The sequence below is a fragment of the Dendrobium catenatum genome, unplaced genomic scaffold (genome assembly GCF_001605985.2).
Source record: "Dendrobium catenatum unplaced genomic scaffold, ASM160598v2 fragScaff_scaffold_665, whole genome shotgun sequence".
Taxonomy (NCBI): domain Eukaryota; kingdom Viridiplantae; phylum Streptophyta; class Magnoliopsida; order Asparagales; family Orchidaceae; genus Dendrobium; species Dendrobium catenatum.
In genome coordinates, this window is record NW_021319127.1 from 1,653,096 (window position 1) to 1,680,224 (window position 27,129).

The window sequence follows — 27,129 nt, forward strand, 5'->3', positions numbered from 1 at the left end:
GACGACTTAAATAAAGATCCCATTAGTATTGATAGTGTAGATGATTTCCGAGTTTTTGTCAATTATGTCAGGATTTTTTAAGAATTAAATGTGGATGAGTGAGAACTGAGAAAGATGGAATTTGGAGTTACACTTAATATTATAAGATAATTTACATAAGTTCTATATTTCATATTATTTTTCTCTTGTAATATTTGAATCACAATTTTATTTCATGCAATTTATCAGTTGCCACTTGATGTTTTGTGCAATTTTTTATTTCATAAGTATGTCACTTTGTTACTTCATAGTTTAATAGAAAGTTAATATGTCATTATTTAACATATTATTAGAGTATTATATAAAAAAATACTTTTAACCTTTATTTTAACTTTATGCAATTTTTGGATTTTGAGGCTTACGTCTCAAAACACCTTGAGGCTTACGCCTTGCCTAACGAAAGAAAAATGCCTCAATACCCAATTGGAATATTTAAACTGTGGTGACCATGAATATCTTCTCTGAGATTGACAAGCTATCTATCCTTCTTGAGAAGGCACGTCGTACTTTACTCGCATAGGTAGACTTGTAGTCATAATCAGAATCTGAATATTCTGCCACCTTCTTCCCTTTAACTATAGACTGACAAATGTTCTTTGATTTGGTAGGGATGACATCATCTTCTTTAGTGTCACTCAGGTGAGGCACAACTCTTCTTGGCTTAAAAGTGGCGACTGCTTTGGGAAGGGTTTGTGTTGCATTCTTTATTCCCTTTTGCTTCTTACCTTCTTGCCTAGGCAGCTTTGCAATTCATGAACTAAATGCTTTAACTTGGAGATAGCTTGATGGCTTCGACTCTTTGGGAATAAAATATTTTACATCTTCATATATCTTCACCTTATGGACTTCAAAGAGCTGGATGTCTCCTGAGACCCTGAACTCCTCTCCGTCCCTGAGATACTTCATACATTGATGTAGGGTCGATGAGATAATGTCGTATTCATGCAGCCAGGGGCAACCCAAAAGCACGTTGAACGAGTTGTCGACATCAATCACATGAAACTTGGCCTATGTATAGAGTTCTCCAAATACGAGAAGAAATACGAATGATCCCATAGTCTTCTACCCCATTTCATTGAAACTATACACCATCAATTTATCTTACCCGAGGTGCTATACATCGAGGCATGATAATCTCAATGCTTTTAGGCTTATGAGATTTATGAAAGATCCATAATCGATCATGATTCAGCTGATTATGACGTCGTAGCTCTCTGTAGTAACATACAAAGGGCAGTTGTGATCTGCTATCCCAAGCATCATATCATCCTTGGCAAAAGTGATAATTGTCTCGTTTCGAGCTTATAGAACTTCAGTAATGCAACGTTCAACAAAGTATACTTCATATCTTTCAGGATTTTTGAGAGCCTAAATCAAAGTTTCTGAAGATCATCAGACATCAAGAGAGCTTCGTATATGCTAAGTTGCACAGAGATTTTCCTCAAATGGTATAAAATGTTGTAATCTATCCCTTTGTCTGAAACACCACTCTTTTTGGGGTCTTTGAAGATAATTTCTTTATTGACAACTATCTCATCTCCCTTATCTTTATTGGAGACTCCCGTTTTAGGTGGAGACGGAAACACATTGCAACTTCTTAGCAGCAATTGGGTCACTTCATCTGACCCAATTTCATCTGATGAAGCATCTCCCTCAGAACTAGCATTAGCCGCCTATAAAGATTCATTTGTAGATTCAAAATCACCGCCCCACTTCACGAGCTCCATTTGCGATGCTATGTTAGGTTTTGATCTATCTTCATTCCAAAAATACAGATCTTTCTCTGGGCTGCATTCCATTGATAACACCATCAAACAAACTCTAGGATCTTCTTCCTCAGAATATTCTCTTGTCGATATATTTAATGTTACAGAGACGACTCGGCACATTTTCACAAGAAGAGAATCTTCATCTGCTTCTTCTGCTTGATCTATTTTAACCTCTAACATAAAGTCGACGAGCTTAATAAGATGCCTGACAGTTTGGTAATATTCATCCAAACTGTCAATACCCTTTGAGTAACATTCTTTTTCTCCTTGTGCTTCTTAAGCTTGATTTTCATTTTGGAGGATTTACTTTGTTGGGCTTTGCTGAGCTGGCTTGGCTAGGATGGTGTTTGGAAGTAGACGCATGCGCAACAAGCAACCCCTTCAAGTCTATCACTAGCTTAGTAAAAGATTTCTACTTAACAATTGAAACTCCTAGCTATTTTATTCGTTGTCTTCTTGGAGACCACAATTCTAAGGTGAAATCACACGTTATTTGATAATGTGAATTATCCCATCTTATATTTTTTTAGTCAATCTTTGAAGATAGCGATCTTCGATAGGATGGCTAATGACCTGGTGATACGGGCAATAATTTGGATCGCTAGTGTGATCGGACTCTTCGGGCATCTTACATTCTAACAGTTCCAGACCACACTTTAAGTGCCTGCGAAAAAAGATTGGCGACACTTTTTCTGTTGAACAGATTTCTTTAATCATCTTTTCTTTGAGGGATGAGAGTGTTCGATCACATATTCCTATTGTTTGCCTTCAATGTTCTCCCACACTAGGAAAAGTCCGAGGCTTGTCATTTCCCTCCAATAACAGTTTTGGACTATGATGCACCGACACTTCATTTTAAGAGGGTATGCAATATTGGACACGTGTCGGACATGCATCCAATACGGCGAGGACACATGTTGGACACGTCATTAGTGTGTCCCATTAAAAAAAATTTTAATCGGACACGCATGTCTGTCTATTGTATAATTAAATAAATAAATAAACCTTAATCACACTACTTCATATTAGTCAGTTCACGACGGAGTCTTCATTTTCTTCTTAATCCCGTATTCCTATTCCTATTCGTGGTTTTCCCGAGCGATTGAGGCGAGTAGCGGTCGGCTGGAGATCGCACCCTTGGTCTTTCCTTCCGGCCGTAAGCAACAACCAACAAGCCACCCTCCTTAGTTTCTGGGCGCAGCCGAGGGAAGCCGACATTAAACCGCATAAAATTTTTCAGACCTGTAAGTTGATTTCGTCATTTTTTTCTCCATTTGTCATTTCTCTTCATTTATCAATGATTCTGTAGATTTGTGATCAGAAGAGCATTTTTTTTAAGTATTTTATTTGTTTTGGATTAAAATTATTCTTACAATAAAAATTTGTTTATTTAATGCGCTTTAACTGCGCTTTTACAGCGCTTTTGCTACGCTTTCAATGCGCTTTTACTGCACAGGTCGAACCCCGTCAGGGGACATCGCCCCCTTGGACCCTCGGCATAGCTGCAAATTTTTAATTGTTTTTTGTCAGATAGTCATAACATATGATGCAATATTTTCTTTAATTATTTTTTAACTTTGTTTGACAATTTTTAATTGTTTTATAATATGCCATCGAATTTATTAAGCATTTATTTCTTCTACTACATCAGTGAATTTTAAAGCAAAATAAGCCCTAGTGTTGGTGGGGGTGGTTTAAAAGAGCCATTTGTAGAAACTAATAAGCCATTATGGTTCATGTTACAAAGTTAGGAAAAATTTTTGAAGGCGGAGGGAATGTGTCATTCAAATGCAATTATTGTGGTGACACCTATAAAGGATCTTATTCTAGGGTGAAAGCACATCCACTTATGATTTCTGGCAATGGAATTAAAATGTGTCCTAAGATTACTACATCACAGTTGATTGAATTGAACAGACAAGTTGATGAAGCTGAATCTAGGATCAAAAGGGCACTTCCTAAAGAGATAACTTTGTCATCTACCCATGGTTCATCCCACACTTTTTCCTCATCTGTTAGAGTTGATCAATCATTATCATATAAAAGTGAAGGATATAATTTAAAGGAAAAAAAAAGGAGTTTCCAGTAGTGCTTTAGAGAAGGCTTTTAACATGCAGCAACGAGAGGAATTGGATGGTGAAATTGCAAGAATATTTTTTTCAGCTAGACTTCCTTGTGTTGTGCACACTTTAAATATTGCTCTAAAAAATATTTGTGAAGCAAAGAATATCGAGACAAATGAAATCATATATGTTGAATGTTATTGGATAACAGTGGTTGCAGATGATGCTGTTTTGATAAAAATTTTCATTATGAACCACTCAATGAGACTTTCAATATTTAATGATTTCTGACATTTGAGAATGTTAGCTGTTGCTGAAATTAGTTTTGCCTCTGTAATAATCATGTTGAAAAGATTCAAACAAATAAAAAATGCTCTTCAATTTATAGTGATTAGTGAGAAGTGGTCTTGCTATCAAGAAGATGATGTTGGGAAGACAAGATATGTGAAAGAAAATATCTTAGATGATTTGTGGTGGGATGATGTAGATTACATTTTGGCTTTCACTGATCCGATTTATGACATGTTGAGAGAGGCTGACACAGACAAATCATGCCTACATTTGATTTATGAGATGTGAGACTCTATGTTAACAAAAGTGAAAGAAATTATATACAGACATGAAAGAAAGTCACATAATGAAGACTCGAGTTTTTACAATATTGTCTATACCATTCTTGAGAATAGGTGGACCAAAAGCAACACACTTCTGCATTGTATGGCCCATTCATTAAATCCAAAATACATTTGTATTCATCTTTTAAATTAATTTTAAATTTATTGGTAAATGATTAAATTATTTTATATGCTTTGTATTAGTTGAAGGTATTCAAATAAAGAATGGCTTCAAGAAAACCCTCAACGTGTCTCACCATAAAAAGATTTAGAAGTGTCAAATATGAGAAAGATATACTTGAAACGATATTTTCCAAATGAGGAGAGAAGAAAAATTAATATAGAACTTGCAATGTTCTTTGGATATTTAGAGGATTTTGGTGATCAAGAATCTTTGGTTGATAGATGGAGGATGAATCCAAAAATGTGGTGGTTGATTCATGGAGCTTCAGCACCGCTTCTTCAAATCATAATAATAAAACTTCTTGGTCAAGTATCATCCTCTTCCTGTTGTGAGAGAAATTGGAGAACATACTCATTTATTCAATCAATGAAGAGGAATAAAGTAAATATACAACGGGCTAAAGATTTAGCTTATGTGCATACAAATCTTCGTCTTCTATCAAGGAAAACCCCACTTTATATGATATGTGATAACAAGATGTGGGATGTTTCTGAAGATGGGTTCAAATGCTTTAATGATATGGGATTATTGGAGGTTGAAAATCTTTCTCTAGATGAACTAGAGTTGGAAGTAATTATACTCAATGATGATGATATTTTAAAGGCCAAAGACTAACCTCTGAATCTAATTATATCATTCCCTCTATTGAGCAGTTGGACTTTCATGTTGTACTAAATGATTTTTTGCTTATATTTTTGTTGTTGAACTAGACATTTTGTACTAAACATCTTTATGTTATAAGATAAAAAAATTATCATGACTTTGATTTATTAATGCTTGCCATTTTTAATATAATGTTGCCTTAATTTCTATATATTATATTAAAAAATTATTATGCCGCACCCATGTCCTATATATTTAAAAAATGTCGTGTCCTGTGTCCGTGTCCGTGTTGTCATGTTCGTGTCGGTGCATCATAGGTTTTGGATGAGGATTAGGGTTGTAGGCCTATTTTGGCTTGTTTTAATAGTGCATAGTCTGCTAGTCTTTATATATATTACAAATTGCCCTTTCTCTTTATCAACATCATACATAATATATCTTCTTTTACCAGTCCTACAAGAGAACGTGGAGTAGGATTCACTTTTTCTGGCATCTCGGGTTTTGGCCTTCTTAGACTTATCAGAGTGGCTTTCGGATTTTGATAAGCTTAACTTTTCAAATTTCGTCACTCTGTCCAACAGATTTTGGAAGGTGGTGATGGGTACCATGCACAAGAATGATTGCATTTTGTCATCGATGTTCCACATTAATAACTAAATGTCATGCTTCTCTTTCAACTATTGTTCACACTTCATACTCAAATTGCGCCAGCGGTTTATATATTTGGTCACTTGCTCATCTTTCTTTCATTTCTCCGAGGCGAGGTCAGAAACAATTAGCTTCTTGGTTACGCTGGTGAACCTCTTCACGAACAAGGCTTCCAATATTGCAAAATTTTTTATAGAATCATTTGACAGCTCAGTGTACCATTCAAAAAAGTTGAAGTCAAATTGCTGACAAATTTTCAGAAGAGTAAGACGTTGTTACCCCCTATATTATCACAAGCGGCTTTAAATTGCGCCAAGTGCTAATTGGGGTTACAGTTACCGTTGAAAGTATGAAATTTTGGGATAGAATAGCCCTTCAGATATGGCATTTGGTTGTACTTTGCTAGATAAAGTCGACCCTGCCTATCTGGGTCATCATCTCAATCATTTTTCATTCAATTGAGATCTTCCTGTCTTTTGCCTGCATTTGCCACCTCATCTATCTTTGCATATCTGTTAGTGTGACAGTGTTGGCTACAAAGGGATTTTTCAGGCTCCTCTTTTTTTCTGAGTAGCCACCTCAACTAGTGATGGATCCAGCCTCGTAGTGGCATCCACATGTCTGTTTGGATGGTGGCGGCTTCCCATCATCATCATCGTCTTCATCACTGTCATGCCTTACCATGTAGGCCACTTCAATGTACATGTTATCTTTTTCATCATCTTCCTCTTGTATTCGGATCTCCGAGCGGCATCATCACTGGATCTCTGGTTCATTATTTGGCAAGAAAATTTCTTTGATTCGCAGGTTGTGATCGAAGTTGACCTCATCCTTGGTGTAATCGGCAAACGAAGGGTCCCCTGAAGGATTTTACAAGGTGTCGACCATCGAGCCGGTCATCATCATGTGCCTTCTTTGGAACCTGACAATTTTTGTCAATGGGGGTAGATCTCCGGGAAGTTGCACTAATGTCATGCCTGTATCTGGTCTTTTTTGCAAATATCTTCTCATTATGAGGTCTAGGCCTCCAGACTTACTTTTTACCAGGAACTTTTGGCGGTGGATCCCTAAACACGCAGTTCAGGTGTCACACCCTGATGCTCACCGAGTGGAGCTTATCTTCATTCTTTTTTTGCAGTCCCATCTCCTTCACCACCTTCAACACTTTGTGGACTTGAGAGGATAGGGTTTCGGGTCCCCACTTCTAGGGGACTGGAGCCTAGTGTTTGTGCTCCCAGAATGACTTTTTTAGCTCACCGGTAGAGCAATTCCTCTTCACCCATCTCAGATCAGTGTATCTGCTCAAGTCCCTATAGTTAATTATCCCTCTTGATAGCAAGAGAGAGCTTTATATTAAGGCTAGTCGTCGAATAGATAAAGAGTATCTGATGTATAGTAGCAGCATGATTTAGGCATTTGGAAATTTAATATTTAAAATTAAAAATTAACCACCTTACACTTAAAGCGGATGTTTGGGGAGGGGGGGATGAATGAACTCGATCAAGATCACATGATTCCATCGTCCCGGGTCACCATGTTCCCTAGTCTACTTAGTTAGAGGAGGAAGTCAACACAAACTGGCCGAAGAATCCTTGTCGACAACCATGGGTTGCTTCTTCCAAGGGCAAATTATAGACCCGGGGTGAATATTTGTCTAAGAGGACAGTTGAATCAACCTTAACTAAAAGAGGATTTTGTGCCCTATCGATTATATCATATTGATTTATCGCTCAAGGTTTTGAAACCGTTGTGGAACATGTTGGCTCTAACCATGACCATAATATATTAATTTTATTTGAAGGAAAAACCATCGGGTCAAAGGGTTCCGATCATAATCGTTTACCTGTGGTGTCATTTGGCGGTGAAACTACCTGTTAGAGGACAAGTATCACGTCCTTACTAGTATAAAAATGATTGAGAATGAATCCTAATGATATTCTCGACAAAACATTTGTTCTTTGTGAGATAAAGTGATTTTCATATTTGTCCATCTCGATAAACTATTGTGAAGGGTGGATGTGAATTTTGTTTAATGCATTTTTGTAATTTATTTCAATTTTAAATATTTAGATTTTGGTATTTTTTTAAATTTTGAATTTTCATGTGCATTTCGGAGGAATTTAAATATTTAGGGTCCCCTCCGGTTTAGATCTTCCATCAATACAACCATTATTGAAGTATTTATGGGAAATTTTATTTTGTTGGTTGAACCTTATCAACCTTATTTACTTGCCGATAAAGGATCAGTTTCATTGTAAGTTTATACCTTTATTAATGAATTTTTCTTGTAATAAACTTTGAAGGCCTAATATGAATGCATAAAATAAATATCCCGGTCAATGTCGCAACCATATATTTTTTACTAATTCGAGCCGTGTCGACTTATATACTCGCATAGAAGGATCGGGCTCAAACTTGGATTGATTTCTTTGACCCGCGCAGCATCCTCAAATGTCACGTGTGTATTCATAACATACTTGTTGAGAGGCCTATACATGTAAACATATTTTAATACATGAGGGGAGATGTTCTTGCAGTGATCAGCTATGCAAATGACCCCTGTTGATATGTATGCACGATTTTGAAATCGGTAGACACCTTCTATCTGCTTGTATGCATGTTATAGATTTGGTGGCGGGTTTTAACAAAACCCTGGGTCTCAATTCACCTTATACAAATTGTTACTTTCTTCAATATTCAGCCCGCAGGGGTGTACCTCTACCTGCAAATAAGTTGTATGGCGCATATCAAGAGACTTCAACCTGTCTCTTGCAAGGGAGTTAATTTATCCAATGTAACAACCTGACATTGCAAATCTGCTGCCTCAATTTATTATTGGTATGCAATTTTTACTATTGATTCCTTACTTTTGCTTGCAAGTGAATTGTAGCGTGACGGGTTTCCTACAACAGCTTGCTAGTCTTTGCATTTGTCATAAGTCAATCACCTTTTGTTTGTAAGGGTTCTGCATATATTTATCTTATTGGATGGTTATTAATTGTGAGGGTGATGCAATATTCATTGCCTCTTGCTACACAACTTGTATGTGCTTGTATTCATCACATGCTTGTCGACTATTATCCTTGCTTGTAGGTAGCTTATTATGTATATAGCAAGCCTAATACGATGACTCATAGGTGCTTCTATTTGCTGCATGTCATCTACTTTTGCTTGCAGGGGATAAGTACACTAGCTAGATATTTGCTTATATGTGTTTGCATTTCTTGCAACTTCTTCAAATATGTAGAAGGGTCATCACATCATTCATCAGTGCTTGCAGAGGATTGATCGTACTTAATTCTTGGCAATGAATTGTTATTAACTGTAGGAATGTGCTAACATTCACTGTATGCTGCATTGAGCATGTTTGCGAGAGGCTTCGTTGTTTGCAGGGATTGTTGTATCTTCTTGCATGGCTTGTGTGAACACTACACATTTACTGTCGTCATTTGGATGCAATTTGCAATATTATTCAAAGGGCTTTGTACATTTGTTTGCAATCAAATTACACATTATCTTCCATTTCTTTGCTTGTAAGGTTGAATATGCCTATTTGTATTTTGATGTTGATTGCAAGGCGTTGTTGTGCTTCTTCGCTAACATTCTCATGCTTGTTGGTTAGTGAGCTATTATGTTCACTTGTATGCCTCTCATTGTTGCCAATACTCGTCCACGAGCCTCTTGTAGTCACTTGCAACCATACTATTATATACATCGACCTTCTTCATTTGCAAATGGGTAATATGTTTGCTTTTTTTTTTTTGAGAAAAACAATTCACTTGCATTAAAAAAAAAGAAACATTACAAACTAGAACCCATCATAAACCGATTATTCCTTTAACAATTGAATAAATGAAGGAGGAACCTTATTAGAAGAAAAATCATCCCAATAAAAGTTACTCAAAAGAGCATAGTTAGCATATATATTGGTCAACTTATTACAATCTCTATTAACCCAGTTAAAAACTACAAAATTAAAATACTTTAAGAAATGAAGATCTTCCCTCCAAATGCTACCCAAATCTTGTAAAAATTTGATGATGTTATCGTTGTCACCTTCAATAATTATCCCTTCGTAACTACCCATCCAATTTTTTTTGATATCCTTTATAAGCTTCACTGCCATAAGTTCTAGATAAGAGACATCACAATGAATACAAGTATGCCCATAAGCCAAAAGAAACCTTCCTTTTCTATCACGGATTACACCCCCAACTCCTGTTTTATACGATTTCAATAAGGATGCATCCACATTAATTTTGATCCAATCGCGAGGGGAGGGTACCAACGATCCAACAGTCTATCCAACTGATTAATACCCCAGTGGCCCGATTTAACTTTGTCAAACTTAAATGAGATTGAAGCATAGCTTACTGAATTAGTTGCAATCATCATGGCACTATCATCTTTACCTTCATGTAGAAATTTATTTCTAGCACGCCAATAGAAGTATACTGAATTACAGTATATTTTAATAATGAATCCATGTTCATTAGCATATTTATCCATCCAATTCTAGCATTCTTGAAATGAATCAAAAATAGGAAAACCAAACCCCCATTTATTGAGATAATTTACCACCTCCATGAGCTTCAAACATTTGACCGTGACATGATCCAGATCTTCCTTCTCATTGCAACCCCTCGGACATCCAAACTCCTCTTGGATCCTTCTATTATAAAGAAAATGAAATGTAGGTATTGCATTATTGAAGATGCGCCACCAAAAAGTTTCCACCCGAGATCTAAGCTTAATTTTTTTAAAACATTCCCAATACAAGCAAGCAAAATTTTCCTGAATGGAGGCCTTATAAGCTAGTGCTGAGATAGAGCAACCAAGATTTAGATAAATAAGTTCCATAAAATCTTCCCCCATTTCCAGATGAATCGGAACGCTACAAATTAAACATATAAGATTATTCCCAAAGAGAAAATTTAACTTATCTATATTCCATTTACCATCAACCATTAGCTTATCTACCGTCATGTTTTCTTGTTCCGGAATAGCCATAAAAGTATTCCATTTATTCAACCTTTTATCCAAGATCCAAATGTCATTGTAAACATAAATTGAGCATCCATTCCCAACCTTCCATCTAACCACATTTTTCAAAGAATCCATACCATTTGCAATAATTTTACAAGAACTCCTATCAGCAAGCTCTCCACCAAAAAAGCCATACTTAACTCCTATCGTTTTAAACAACAACGATTCTTTATCCTGGATTAACTTCCAAACCAACTTTGCCCTTAAGGGCCCAGCCATACTAGAATAAGAACGAAGACCACGACCGCCACAATTTTCTGGTTCGCACAAATTCCTCCAACTCACATAGTGAAGACCAAGTTTCCCATCCTTCTTGTTCCAAATGAAGTTCCTACATATCTTATCCAAATCACTCAACACACCTTTTGGAACAAGAGCAAGTGTACAATAGAAGACTAGAATAGATAAGAAAATATATTTTATAAGAGTAAACTTTCCAGCCAAAGAAATGAATTTGAATCTCCAAACATCAAACTAATCTCAAAGCTTTTTCAATGATGAAATGGAAGTTTGCCGCCACTAACCTTCTTAATGCCACTTTAATCCAAAGATATTTGAATTCTTTAACCACCTTAAAGCCCATGATACGTTCAATAGACTTCTTCTTCTTCTTCTTCTTAACATGTTTCCCAAATAAAATAGATGCTTTCCCCATATTGATCCTCTGTCTGGTCCAACCACAAAAGTCGGATAGGATATTTTTAATTTCCTTTACTTCTTTGATTTTTGCTTTAGAGAAAATTAGAATATCATCTGCATATAGCATATGAGAAATTCTGGGCCCATTTGAAACAATACTGACTCCCATATAATTTTCTTTTTGTTTAAACACATTAGAGAGCAATTGCGAGCAAAGAATAAACAAATAAGGGGATAAGAGGCAACCATGTCGAAATCCACTTTTTGCATTAATCCAGGTAGAAAGCCTTTCATTAATTAACAAAGAGAATTTAGGGTCTTTAACACACTCCATAATCCAACCAGAGAAACCCTATGGAAACTCAAAGTACTCCAAAGCATTACTTAAAGTCTCCTAGCACATACTATCATATGCTTGCTCCATGTAAATTTTAAATGAGACCAGCCCTTTTGATGCTTTGAAAACCTGAATTTGTAAAACACTTTATGAGTAATAAGAGTGTGATCCATTAGAAACCTACCACACAGAAAAGGAGCTTGCTCCACCGATGTTAATTTATGAATAGCTGATTTCATTTTGTTTAACAGGATCTTAACCACCAGCTTATAGATAGTCCTGCAAAGACTAATTGGCCTGAAATGGTTCGGAACAGTTGGGTTGTCAACTTTTGGAATAAGCACTATTAAAGTTTCTTTCCAACCATTATTCATCTCACCCGAATACAAAAAATACTTAATTGCATTCCAAATATCATCTTTAATAAATCACCAAAATTTTTTGATAAAAGAGTAAGAGATACCATCATTCCCTGGAGAAATATTGGCCCCGGTATGGAAAACCACGTCTTCCACTTCCTCCAGTGACATTTCCTTAATTAAGCACCACTTATCATTGTCATCAAGAGAACAAATAGGAGAAGGCCACCCGTTAACATTACAGCTCCCATCCCTCCATTTCTCTTTAAAAGAATGTAAGAAAACATCAGTAATTTAATCTTGGTCTTCCACCTCCAACCCAACACCATTAATTATTTTTACAATCCAATTTGAATTTCTTCTAGCACTAGCAAACGAATGAAAGAACTTAGAATTATTGTCCACTTCAGACAACCAATTTATCTTAGCTCTTTGTTTCCACCAGGTGTTCAACCGAGCCAGGACATAATTCAATTCGGCAACCTTTACTTTAAGACACCAAGTATCTTCATCCAAAAGCCAGCCAACCTCAGCTTCCATCAATTATAATTCCCAAATATCTTTCTTCAGATCTTCCTTTTGAGTCTCATATTTCTTATGTTTGGCTTTGCTACAGAAGTATAAAGCTCTCAAGGTTCTCTTGAATTTATTGTTCAGCAATTCACAAAATCTCCTCTAGTATTCTTACTCCAAGTTGACTTGACTATTCCCTTAGCCGCAGGATAAGAAGACCAAACTTCTTCAAACCTTATAATCCTCTCTGAATTGTGTTTTTGCTCAAGAAATTTAGTAAAATAGGACAATGGTCTGATGTCACTCTAGCAAGATGTTTCACCACCAAGCGATTAGGAGAGTTCATAGCAGCAGCATTTAAAAAACATCTATCCAATCTTTCCAAGATCCGAGCTCCACCAACTTTGTTGTTACACAAAGTAAATTTTGGTCCAATAAAGTTAATCTCATGGAAATCATTATTTACTAAGAAGGTTTCATCTCTTTGGAAGCTAGAGAAAACCGAAATCTCTTTCCACCTCTTTTATCTTCCTTCGACAACAAACAAATAAAGTCCCCCTTATAGAAATAGGGAAATTGTTTGTAGACAAAGAACCCTCCTTTGAACAACCTCCTTACTACCATAATGTCACACCCCAGTTTGGCTTACTCTCTAACAAACAAACTAGAGTATAACAGAGAATGAAATAATTCTAACTAGGCTCTCTTAACATGTCAACCTATCAACTACGAACATCATAATGGAAGCATATAATGTACTTTACTGAACATCAACAGAATTAAAACAACTAAAATTCAGTAATCCCTAACATGTAACTTCAATACTATTTATCGGATAACACAAATGCTTGTAAAACATATGCTTGTACAAAGAGTTTTCTGATTTCAGATAACACATATGCTTGACTTTTAAATCACTTTATCAAATCAATAATTATACATGCTCCTAAATATTTACCTTAGAAAGCATAAACACGCAGCAACCTATTTCTCCTATGCATTCCCTCCCAACAGCTCCGCTGAATCCTTTCTCCTGCTCACCCACAACGTCCAACTTCAAAGAACGGTGGGTAGGAAATAAATACTGAGCCTTGTATATCCCTAACATCCACTACTCGGTTATTACTTAAACAAATAAATAACTAAATAAATAAACTCTCTCAGCCGTACACACCATACATTATAATATAGATATTCTTAATTCCACTAACTCTTGCATTCCACTAAGCTGTAATGCTAACCGTTGGATGGACTAAGGAAAAGATCAGCCAATGCATGCTAACCTAAGTGGAATCCTGGAATTTAGAATCTGAATTGCATTAATTCTTCATATACATAATACGTGGATTTGACTCAACTGTTTAAATCATAATAAGTTAATTATAAACAGTTAAATACATTAGCTGTACCATTAGTACAATTTATTAAATTAGATAATTAGATTACTATTCTATGCATACTTCCACACGTCAAACTAGTTGATTTTATATATATATATTTTTTTAAAGTAGAATTTAATAAAAATCAATATACATTTAGAGAAAGTATATACTTACATTTATTTCGAATATTCGGGTATTATACATAAACTGTAGCAATCCTCCACAATCCTTTATTAACAACCATTAGGTCTCCTCTAACCACCTATTGGGAAAACTTCACAATAGAAAATGATGCAACCTTAATCTTCCACAGAATAAGAATTCCTCCTGACATACCATCTGAAGGAACTTGAAAGAAATCCCAACCGTCTCCAACAAGAGAATTGACATCCAACCTACTAATAGAAGAAACCTTAGTTTCTAATAACCCCACAAAAAACACTATTATCTTTCACTACTTCTTTGAGGTATAGAGAAGCTTGTTTCTTTCTAGCTCCTCTACAAATACAAAACATGATTGAAGCCATTAACAATTCAAAGGGGAAGAAGTTCCCACCTTATCTTTCCCATCCCCATCTTTCTTCCTTCTCCTAGATATCAACTTGATGGGACCAAGATTTCTAAGTTCCTTAGCAAATTTAACTTTTGAATTAGATGAACCCTCATCCAAGTGTCGTCCCCTTACCGTCTTCAGCTCTGGAGCCCGAACAATTGGAGAGCAGTCACTAACAACTTTATTTGAGATGCCAATATTAGCTTCCTCTGCCTTCCCAGAAACCGCAGGAGGATTACTATTTCCCTCAGCTTCTAGAATAATCTCACCTTCCTTTAATAAATCAGTTAGCACTGCAAACTTATTACCTCCTTTCAGGGAAGATATCTTATCCTCAGGACAATCCATCTCCACCTCCATAATAGTTTCACCTTGATTAGAACCTATGTTGCCAACAGGATTATCCTCCTTAGAATCATTTCCAGCTCGGATAATAACAAGTTCCTCCCCAACCATCATTTCCTTATTCTTATCACCAGCAGGCTTGGCCACATATTCCTTCAAAACAGGTTTTCTTTTCTGGATACCAAAATTTCTTTGATTAAAATTCTTCTTCTTCCCATAGTGAACATGAATCCAAGGACCGTAAGTAGAACCAATCTCCTTAGAAGTATCACCCACATTCCGACCAGAGCTAGTGAAAGACAAATTAGCCGAATGGATTGCCATCTTCTCACCGATCTCACAACTTTTGGGAACATCTTGATTGTTTCCTATTTTCACCTATGAACAACTGTTTTTAGAATGACCAATCCTGCCACAATTGAAGCAGAGATTAGAAACACTTTCATATTCGATTCTCTGATAGAATCTTTCCGAGCCTCCTTCCACCCAGACACCAAGTGACAGTTTGTTTTCTAATTGAATATGAACACAAATCCTTGCGAATTCCCTCTTCCCCCATTGGAACATATTGTCATCTATTAAATTAGGCTTGCCAACCTTAGACACAATCCTACAGACATTAATATCATCCCAGCTTTGCAAAGGCAAACTAGGCATTCTAATCCATATCGGAGCAGTTAGACCCTTTAATGAATCAGGGGAAAACAAAGACGACCACTTATCCACCTCGATGATTTGTCCCTTGACATAGCAAGGTCCGTTGGAAAGAAACAGATCCACCGCCTCCTCATCATCAAAAGCACAAAGCATCCAGCCCTTACCCAGCCAAGTAAGGTTAAATTTTCCCAATTGCAACCATTGTCTCTTCAATTCAGAATTTATAACATAAGAATGAATGCTGTCACCAAATACTTTGACAACCAGAGCCTTTTGAAGTTTTTTTTGTGTTCTCCAATACATTTTTCTCATACAACTTTATAGCTTCAACATCCTCTGTTAAGCAGCTCCCAATCTCTAAATCAGCAACTCTCTATTGGATTTCTTATTCCAGACATTAATCAGAAAATTAACTACCGGTTCTTTAGTCTTTGAAATCTCAGGTCCCCCATTCAGTTGTTTGCAAGCGTCCAGTTCACCAAATTCACATTGCCGAACCACATCCAAATCATCAGTCAAATTATTATTAATTTCTTCACCAAATACATTTGACACATTAATAGCATGAACTCCAAAATCATTTGCACTAACATCATCTTCCCTTGGACCTTCTGATGTACTAGGTCCCTTAAATACCTCTTCAGAAACCTTGTTTATACCCATTGCAGCAGAAACTTCTTTCAATTTAAACGCCGATGATTCTACAGAACAGCGTTCCGACACCTCAGGAATCTTTAGAAATTTGAAACCATCATCAGTCATCACCTTCTTGCCTTTCCCAATATCAGGAATAACTTTCTTTATATTTAGCAATCCTCCTCCATTGCTCGTTAATGATTTAACTTTGTTGGAGTTCAAACAAACCCTATTGGAAGCAGAATCTTCAACCGAAGCAATTCCTCCAAATGCTGGCGGAGAAGATTTGAAAAACCCTTGAGGATGAGTTGTAAGCACTCCGAAAGTTAATCGACGATCAACCCTCGGAGCCAGGTCAGTTGATGATCGGTGATCAGTCGCCATCATCGGAGAATTAAGCAATCGCGCCAAATTGAAATTTGAATCGCCAACTTCTCTCTAGAAAACCTCGTACCAACTTACAAATCTTCTAGAGTTGTAAGCATCATTGAGTAATATGTTTGTTGGGGATAGAATTTATAGCTAATGACAGAGATGTTATTACATTCCTCTGCATATATTTTGTGCTTTATTCATGAATATCATCTCCATTGCAATTATCCCTACTCATTATGTTCATATTACTTGCTGCTTATGAATAAGAAGGATTTCATCCACAACAAACCATTGATGTTTATTTGAGCGTTTTGAATTGTTATTTAGCATTTTTTTTAATTTTATAATGCGTTTATTAGTTTGAGGTCTAGTTCCCTATTGTTTGTGTTCAAGTAAAGTCCCCTGTGCTTAGTTCAAGTCTTGTGCATTTTCACTTTGAATTTGAATTTTGATAGCACCCAAGCGTCTCCCTCATTTATGAAATTTTTTGGGAGCAGGGCCTTCCCACCACGCTAGAGAAAAGTGTGTAGGTGTCGGGCGACACCACGGTCATAGTCTTCAATCCCATCACACCAGAGAAAGGTGTGCATGGGACTTATGTAGTACCTGTTTGAGATGCACAGTTCTTTTCCCGCAGGTGTATGAGTATTTAGAGTTGTCCACCCCATGTTAGAAAAAAGCGTGTAAAGGGCATCCCCGCCTAGCCCCAAGCATTGCACCAGATTCCCTCCCACCAAGCTAGAGAAAAATGTGTATATGTGATTTTTTCAGTATGCCGCGAGCGCCAAAAATAGGATTTGAGGATTTTCTGGGGCAAGCGAGTGACAACAGTGATGTTGGCACGAGAATCAGAACAAAAGATTCTTCTTTTTCTATTTTTCTCTATTTGCTTTTTTTTATTATCTTCTTTTTTTAATAGTACTAATAAAAATAATATTAATATTAATATTAATATTAATAGTGATATTAATATTAATTAACTAATTTATAATAGCAATTAAATGTAACAATTAATAGTAATAATCATAGAGGGGCTGGTTTGGTGGGTTATCGGATGAGATGTGAGAGTGGTAGCAGTTTATGTGGAGAAGAAATATTGTGAAAGAAACTTGGGTGAGGGAGATGTTTGAGTCTTTGAATGATAAGGTGAAGCAATAGGTTGTTGTGTGGGTTGGAGAATATGATCTGTTGTTGAAAGGTGTTGAGGGGGTGGGAAGTCAGATCAGATCTGCGGCTAGTGTAGAAGGCATTAGATTTTGGGTGCTATTGATAGTTAGAATACAACGGCGAAGTTTGTTTAACGATCGGACGTTGTTTGAATAATGTTGTGCATTGATTTCGGATGTTGATAGTCAAATTTGGCCGTTTTTGTCTGATTTGATTGTAAGGTGGTCCCACAGGCAAATTCGACCTTCTGATTGCACTGACGCAGTCCGTTTGGCAATCAGATGTTATTTGACCTTTCAAGTGACTCGCTACGCTAACGCGCACATCACTTAAATCGCCGATTTTTCCTCTTTTTGTGCGTATTTTAATATATGGGTCAACATCCAGTCATACAATGTTGAAACCATAGCTCACATGTGGTTGGACTATGAAGCACTAACGTCAATATGAGATTATATTATAGAAATTTGGAAAATAGAAACCCTTGATAAAATAAGACATGCATTACACACAAAGAATATTGTTGAAGGATAATTTATGGTATACACACAAATATGCAGATGATGTTCCAGAGGCATGCATGAATGCACATACGGACTATATAAACACAGTAATGTTAAAGTAAAAAACAAATATCATTTAAAATATCAATTTTTTTTTTAAATTATTTAAAATTGTATTCTGAATACTCATCACACAAAAAAGAATCAACTGATTGTTTCAGCAAGCAGCATTCATTGCTGTGCACCAAAGGTCATAGCCTGCTCCAGCCACAAATCTTCTAGAGCTAAAAGAGCGTTAGAACAGCAGTCCTGACATCCATGCAATGACGTTTGCAAGGCTTAGCTATGTTGAAGTGTCCATAAGACAATTTCCTACCACAATGTTTTTTTCTCAAAGAAAGAAATTTTAAACATGTTTTGTGCATGCTCGAATCATGTAGAAGACACATCAATATCCCACACCAACACAAGAGGCCTGTTAAAGTGTCAATAATTGCCAACAGGATGAATTCAAGGAGCAAAAAAGAGAATATGCAGAATAAAAAGACAATGGTAGGAGTAGACATGAGTAAATAGAAAGATAATCAGATTGATATCAATCCAATTATGTTCGAGTTGCCACTGTTTTGTTTCAAAATGTGTCCATAATGTGTGGATATTTACGAAGTTTCATAATGCTCAAGATGTACGGAAAAGGCAACACTGTATATTTTTGGAGTATGCAAAGGGGAATTGATGGGGACATCAGATCAGCGTGGAAGGTTTATCAGAGACGTGGCCGCCGATCTACGGTCACGATCGAGTCCTTGTATTTCTGAGTCATGATTGTATTTTATTTTATTTATGCATTTTCTATTTGCTTAGGTGTCGTTATTATTTCCCTTTGTACCCCTTTCAAGGGAGTGGTCGCATGTAAGCCCAAAGGGCAAGTTGGTCTTTTATTTTCTTGAGTCTTTGTACCCGGCTATTTATAGTCTCATTTCCTTTGTTTTGAGCTAATGAATAAATGAATGATTATTTGAGAATTTTGTCTTCTTGTTTGGAGTTCTTGAGAGAGCTTGAGATATCGGAGAGGGATCCCTAGGAGAGGGAGATTAGATCACCCACCAACCTTGGAGACGGCCGGGTTCGTGGTCTTTCTTTATCGTTGTTTTCTTTTCCTTCCACCACCACCGGTTATCTTTACACCCAAACCTTTTTTTTTTATCCCCAAGCCATCGTCGCCCCCAACCGAGCTCCACACATAATTCCCCACAAGCCACCGACCTCCTTGGTCGAACCCCTCATCCCGCCAGCCCCTTTTCTGCCAACCTCCCCTTGCTTCCTTGCCAATTTCGGGTTGCCTAATTTAGGGGCTGATTTAAAATTCGAATTCAAATAATTTGAGTTTTGAAATCTTTCCTAAAATTAGTTATTTTTGGAAAGATTCTAAATTGACACTGTTTTGAATTCAAATTTAAATAGAGTCAATTAAATACTTTCCTAAGTTCCAATCCAATTTAAGCAAGCTTGTACACATGGCACCAAATCCCAATCCCCATAATATTGCCGCCAGCCCCCTTCTCCAATTAGCCCAGCAATTTCCACTTAATTATTTCCTGATTCTAAGTCCCTCCTTTGGAAAGAAAAAATTACAATTCCTGTAATTCTTATCTGGCCGAAACCTTCATTCATATCTTGGCTCTTTATTATTTCCTAATACTAAAGGTTGGCTTTAGGAAACATGAGCTCCCCCCTCTCAATCCCGCCGACTCTCTCTCTCTGTCACGGCTCCTACTCTCTCCTGATTGCATTAGCTAAATTCTCTCTTCCAAAACCTGTAAAGGAAGTTGGCTCTCAACTTTCTATTCACAACCAAGGCTAGACTCCTCTTCTAGTTTTCTACATCCCAGCCTACCAAAACCTGAGAACTCCTCTCAGATTTTTCTTGATGAAAATCTGAAATTGTTTTCAGATTATAGGAGAGGAGATTTGGGAGCTTGCAATCTCTCTCATACCAAGAGAAACTCCTTTCTCTTTGTTACTACGCAAGAAGCACATCAAGTGCTAAGGGATCTTCTTCTACCATCCATGAATGACGGACCCGGCAACTGACTACGACATTACTTGGGACGAAGATGGATTCACCGACATTCTCCAATCTACTTTCTTCGACGTGAACCCAAGCATCGACCACACCATTGAAGACTACGTGGAGTGCATCCTGTTTGCTTTGACGGAAGCCATTGACGAACACTTCGAAGGCCTTGAGTGGAGGATCTCCACCTCTCCTTAGCAAAGGTTTCTCTTTCACTTGCATCTTATTTCTTTTAAGTCTAAATTCTCATTGGTGTGATTGTATTCGTGAAAGTCTCCTCCAAGTGCTCTTGCTAAGCTTAGTAATCATAGGAATTGAGCGTACTTTCTTTGCATCCTAATTCTCGTTGTTAGATTAGGGATTAATTTGAAGACTACTATTTTGTATTGTATTTATTTTTCTTATTTATCTTGAAAGTTCAAAGCTCGGAGCATGTGATTTAGCCTAAGCAAAATATCTGCTTAATTGTTTTACTCTTCGTTGAGAATTGCTAGTAATTTTATTCTAAAATTATTCTAATCTAAGAATTGTGCAATGCCTAAGTGAATCCATAAGCATCTCATCTAAGTAGTCCTGCATCAGAAATATACTATATTTGATATATGATTGGAATTAAATTGTAAACAATTTCAATCCCATGAGTTCACATATGCCAAACAAAGCCGTCAAATATACCATCAATACTAACAAAGCACTCCACTACTTCACTGAAAAAGGATGCTTCCTCGCATGACTAGAAGAGCAATAAGCTGTTAACTATCCACCATTTATGTGTTACTAGTAAACAATCCCTAGTGTGTACTTATTAAATGAAAACATTAAATAACTTCTAACCAGGGACTTATTTAAACGACATTCTTAAACTTCTAAAGTTGGATCTGAATGCCTGCCTCACCAATTATACTATTTTAACTATAAGCCATCTAGTGACATCAAAACGAATGTGCATTTGCTAATATACACAAAAACAAATGAACTTTATATTTGATGTGTTTATCTGTTGAAGAAAGTTTACTATTTATATCTTATCACACAATACCATAACTTTTTGCAATTCACATAGCTAAATGTGATAAATTCCGCAACTAGCAACTCAAATAAGCTGCATGAAAATTTGAGAAATATAAGCTCGGTAATAGGAAGAATCAATTATTCAATATGATGTTATGAAATGAATGACAGCATAAACATGGAAAGATATTCATATTTAAGACGCACCTATTTTTCTGTGATTCATTTCCAGGATCCTGCACGTATGTTGGAAGAATTAAATGTAGAAGCAAAATTCATAAACAAACTCAAAATAAATCAACATAAAGAACAGAAATAGAAAATAAAAAGAAACACTTGAAGAGAATCATCAAGACAAGTGATAAGTTGACAAATAGAATGAACTAACAGTAAGATTTTGTTCCCCAGCATTGAACTAAAATAACTTCAAGCATTAACAATTAAGAAGCTTCGAACACATGTTTCAGTTAATATAATGGCTCCAGGAATAACAGACCTTTTGACTGCACTAACTTTGGGGTGCTGGCTTTCACATCAATAGCTATGCGACTTTGGTTTTTAGGAGAGAACAGCAAGCATAGACTTTCAATAACTATTACAAGATAACCCAATTTTAGAACTTCGGATTTGTGGGTATATCGTATTCCATAGACCATTCAGTTATCAGAATATTGAAAGCTCTTGTTGGCTAAAGCTAACACAACCAATCAAACACTGACTTCTACACAGAAAAAACTACACATCACCAGCACATGCATCCAGGGCCTATAAAGCTCCACTAAAGAAGCCAACATTGATTAGAAAAACCGCAACCAAAATGACCTAATTCAGCAAACAGCTCACCTAAAATGCCTATTTTGTTGATGTCCAGCACATCAAGGCCTTTGCTACACCAAAAGAGGCAACAATGAAGGGGGATGCAGCCACTCATGCTTATTCCTTGAATATTTTCATCTCAAGGGGTGACAGAAATTCCCAAGGAATAGCATAATGGTAGTTTCAAATTGCTAACTGATGCAACCATTCCTTGTTTCGAATTTTGAAAACAATTATTAGATATGTAGTTAGTTTTTTAATAAGTATATTCCCACACATTTCAAGCATATCCAATGGATGCTTCCCTCAACTAAACTATTATTAGGAAACTATTAAAACTAATTAACCTTAAAATTATGATCTTGAAATAATCTCTTCTTCATAGAATCGATTCTTTCTATCAACCCAATTATCCCCTCTTTTATGTCACTCGAACTAAGTATATTCACACTAATGAACATGAATTAGATCCCAAGAACAAAAACATTTAGTCTCACTTCCTCTTCACTGTTCAACAAATCTCCACATAAAAACCATTTTATATACAATCCAATTTCATCAATGACTAGCCCTTCTCTAGCAGCTCTACATTTTGGAAATTAGCTCACCCTTCCTTTGGTGGAATTTTGTCATCCTCAATAAAAAGGAATATTTTATGATCAAGCACGTCATAGAAAATAATATATTACCTTGAATGATAAAAATATTATTTTAATATGTTTTTAGTAACAAAATTTGCATTTATATTTTACCAGAGACTTTTCGCTACTTGATATATTTGATCGATTAGGGTTTTTTTTAGTTTGGGGTACAAGTTTTTGGGCTCCGAAAATTCGTGCCCCATCCTTCCCACTGCGCTTTCGCTTTTTGCTGTCGGGGGTAGTCTTAATAGATTAAGTTCCGGTGAAAATTTTAGGAAGACAGATTGGAATTGTAGGTAAGGCACACCCAGAAATTTCGTTCTCGTTTCCAAATATCTCATTGTTCTAATATAGACTCTCTTTTCTCATTCACTGGGAGATCGGATTTATAAATCAACTGACCGTTGTTCGGATTGGGTAAACACATCTAAACGAGATGAGGTCGTTTGGTGATAAATGATGTCTCACAAGCTGGTGGGAATAGAGGCTCGGTCAGTGCATTGTTATACTGCTTTGTCTCCAATTTGTCACGAGCTTGCAACCCTTAGTTGGTCGCCTATCAGTTGATATCTCTACACTGCTAAGGGTGCGCTTCATGACATTCTGGAAGGACTCATCCTTCATGAATTTAGGTAGTACTAATTTGAGAATATTGAAGAATTCCTTTACATGATTTTGGAATAGTGTGCCTGAAAGTACTACCCCTGAGGTGTCTTAATTCTTGAAAGTGAATGCACAATAGCAGTGTTGTTATTTCTTCGGATATGGAATTCATCTCTTCTTTATTCCTGCCTCTTCAAAATATTTATCTATTGTGCTTTATGATCTGCCTTAGAGGAATAGAAATCAAATAAGGGTATGTATTCCAATTACCATTGCTGGAACTCTCTTCCATATGCTTAAGATCCTCCTTAGGGAGAATCACCAATGGTCTTTTATCAGGTTTCTGAGTAATAAAGCTCTGCATAAATCTTATAAGCATAAATGTTTTTCCAGATCCTGGGGCATGAGCAAGGATGTGTCCACCTGGTTCTTCTGCCCTAAGATTTTTGGCAAGGAAACTGAAGCCCTCTATTTGACGTGGCTTCATCAGCTTCTTATGCCTCAAGATCAATGCCAAGATCAATTGCAGCATCTCAATCATCGTTGTTGTAGGTGTTTGTAGGAGAAGAGTATTGTTGTGCATATTCATCACTGGTCGTTAGTCACTTGGGTAGATTCATATACTCATCTGCATACTAACACTGACCATTGCATGTTGTTGACTGTAGTCACATATATCTAACAACTGTTTGTATGTGTCGTACGTACTTGTGTCCACCGAGGATTCATTATACTCATGATATACCCACTATCGTTATCCACAAGTATCATATCAACTATCACTACTTGCAGGGGATGTTCATGTTCACTATAATCTTCTAGATGTACTTGGTGACCTTTGAGGGAGGAAGATGACTAACCTGTAGGTGAAGTTTATAGGAGATTTCTATGGCTTTCTAAACCTATAGGAATGAGTAGTTTATAACTTAAGAGGTTATAAATCAAGAGATTCATTGAATTTTTGTGCTCAAAGAAAGAGATTCGCATTCACTTACTTTTTGTTAAGCGAGTAGACGTGGCAAGAATTTTAGTCCTAACTTGAAGTGAGGATCTTTTATTGATTTTAGGTTCAACAAGAAAACCAACTAGACTTAAAATTTGATCTGAAGAATTTCAAATTACTCTTTTGAACTCCTAGAGAGCATTTAGAAATCTCATAGGAGCATCCAAAAAGACATCATGCAAGGGATTAAAGAGCTTCCTATGGCTTTTAGGCTAAGGAAAATCATAGATTTTCTATAATTTTTTAATACAAGAAAAAAGGAAATGGAATGTGCAACTTAGGGGAGGTTATTTGAACATCTAATGTTCAAAGAGAGATTCATAAGCCTAATTTGGAGCTAAATAAATGAAGAAGACTAGGATTTGGGTCCTATATCCAAGGGATCATTTATTAGTTTTGGATTCAACAAATGAGCTAAGAGAATTTAGGATTTGATCCTAAGATTCAAGAGTTTATGACATGATGTGTTTAGGACTTTAAGGAATTCCAAAATAACATACACAAGAAAGGCTGATGATAACTCCTAAAGGATGCTATAATTCATGTAATGGGAAAGGCCTGGGAGTCTCCAAAAGAAAGATAAGGTATGCTTATGGGCCTTTGAGGGTCTAGAGAATACCACAAACTATTCTCACAAACACCTAGAATTAGATGAGCATATTCATGAATATTACAAATTTTGGATAGTGATGAACCTAGCAAGGGGCCTATGACATGCATCTTCTTTAAGTTTGTGCAAGTCAATTCAAACCCTAACACCATGCAATTTTGTTTAGTCAAGTGCATGGCTAGCAAATTTGAGCTTAATGGCTTCAAAACCTAGGTTTTATTGTAGGCAATGGATGGGGTCCAATATGAATGTGAATTCATGCCTTTGGGGGTCGTTGAACACTAGAATAATGACCCTATGCACAACTATTTCCTTGGGCTCACACATGAAAGCAAGCATATGAAAATCGCAGGATTTCCACCATTTTGTGGAGAGGACAACAGACATGGGATTATTTTTTAGCTTGAAAAAATGTAAAGCGGGGGTTTATAAGGACCTAATGGCTTGAGAGGGTCAACCACACATCCAAAGGGAAGATAGACCTAGATTCCTAAGTTTATGGATTCTTACCTTGCCAAAACCAATGTATGAAGGTTTTGGCCATAGCACCTTTATCTAGAAGAGATAAAGGCGACTAAAATGAACAAAATCTTATTGTTAAAGCTATCACAAATGTCGTTTCCATCATGAACTTGTCGTAGTCGATGATAAAAGAGGGAAAAAGCTCTCCACTACCACTTGGTTGCAGAGGATGCAAGCTACAACAACTTCCTTCTTGCTCTCAGTTTTGGGAGAATGACAGAAGCAGAAGATGCTCCTATCTCCTAATTGAGAAGAAAAAATATCTCCTCGATTTCGAGAGGTCGCACATAAGAGGAAAACTTCACTAGCCGCTCGATCCTTACTCAATATGTCTCCAACACATGCATGGAAGCCCCCACAACCACTCGTTCCTTGCTCGGTTTGGCCTAGAAACGTAAGAAGGAACCTTCTCGCTCGCTCGCTCCCTCTCCTGCTCAACGTGAATCACCAGATGCTGGGCTCTCCACGAACGAACAGCAGCTTTCATTCTTGCTCTCTATTCATCTTGGTAGCTCATAGAAAGCACGAAAGAAAGGAACAAATGATCCTCCCTCTCTCTCTCTCTCTCAATATGCCCAAAATTGAAATTCCTTCCCTCCCCTTTTGCTCTCTGGCTCACGTGAATAGACCCTCGGCCTACTACAGCTAACATAAATCACAAAAATACTAGGATCGAACAGGGGAAAGAGCTCTCCAATTTTAAGGTAATCAGAGTTGTTGGATTGAATTTCTTGATATGGAAGGTCAATTGGGTTTAAATTGAATCAATTAAGCTTGAATTGAGTTCGAATTGAGTTTGATTTGGATCAATTTGAGTTGATCTGATTTAATTTGGGTTTGATTTGAGTTTAATTGAGCTAATTGAACTCAATCGGGCCTAGTCGGGTCAACACATATCAACACCATCCTACCCAATCCTCTAAAAAATAACGAAACCAATTTAAGCTGCATAGTTCATTACAACTCCACATTTTGTATAAGGTCTAAAAAATGGCTACTCAAACACCATTTCCCAAAGATCTGAATAGTTGAATTTCCCCTAGACCACTATGGCTAAAGATTCTATAATAACCGGTTTAGCTTGCCGGTTCAATTGAATCGGCCGGACAACCCTTTTAATCCCGCGAAACAGAAGGAGTGGTTTTGCGAACAGAACAAAAGGGTAGAACAGTGTAGGCGGAACCGAACTCATGCGAGGAGGAATTTGGAGATTTGTTTTGCCATTTTTAGCAATCAATCGCGTTGGAGGATAAGAATCTTCAACTCCTTATTGCTAAAGAAGCGGAGATTTGGGAGGAAATGACAGTAAATGAGAAGAACGACCAAGAGGAAGAAGAAAGGAGGTTTGCTAAATTTTTCTTTCCTTTTTCATATAATTTATCTTGTTTTATTTCAACTAAAAACTAGAGATACT

General features: G+C 36.6%; 1 protein-coding gene across 4 annotated transcripts in view; it reads right to left on the reverse strand.

The window, feature by feature from the left end:
* Positions 1-27,129, reverse strand: part of LOC110099514 (syndetin) — a 166,962-nt gene that overhangs the window by 51,617 nt on the left and 88,216 nt on the right. For all 4 annotated transcript variants that reach the window (XR_003701058.1, XM_028695658.1, XM_020826695.2 and 1 more), the window contains one exon: positions 21,728-21,756. Coding sequence is in view for 3 of the 4 variants with exons in the window: in XM_028695658.1 (XP_028551491.1) it covers positions 21,728-21,756 (29 nt within the window). In the remaining variant the exon portion in view is untranslated. The remainder of the gene's footprint in view (positions 1-21,727; positions 21,757-27,129) is intronic.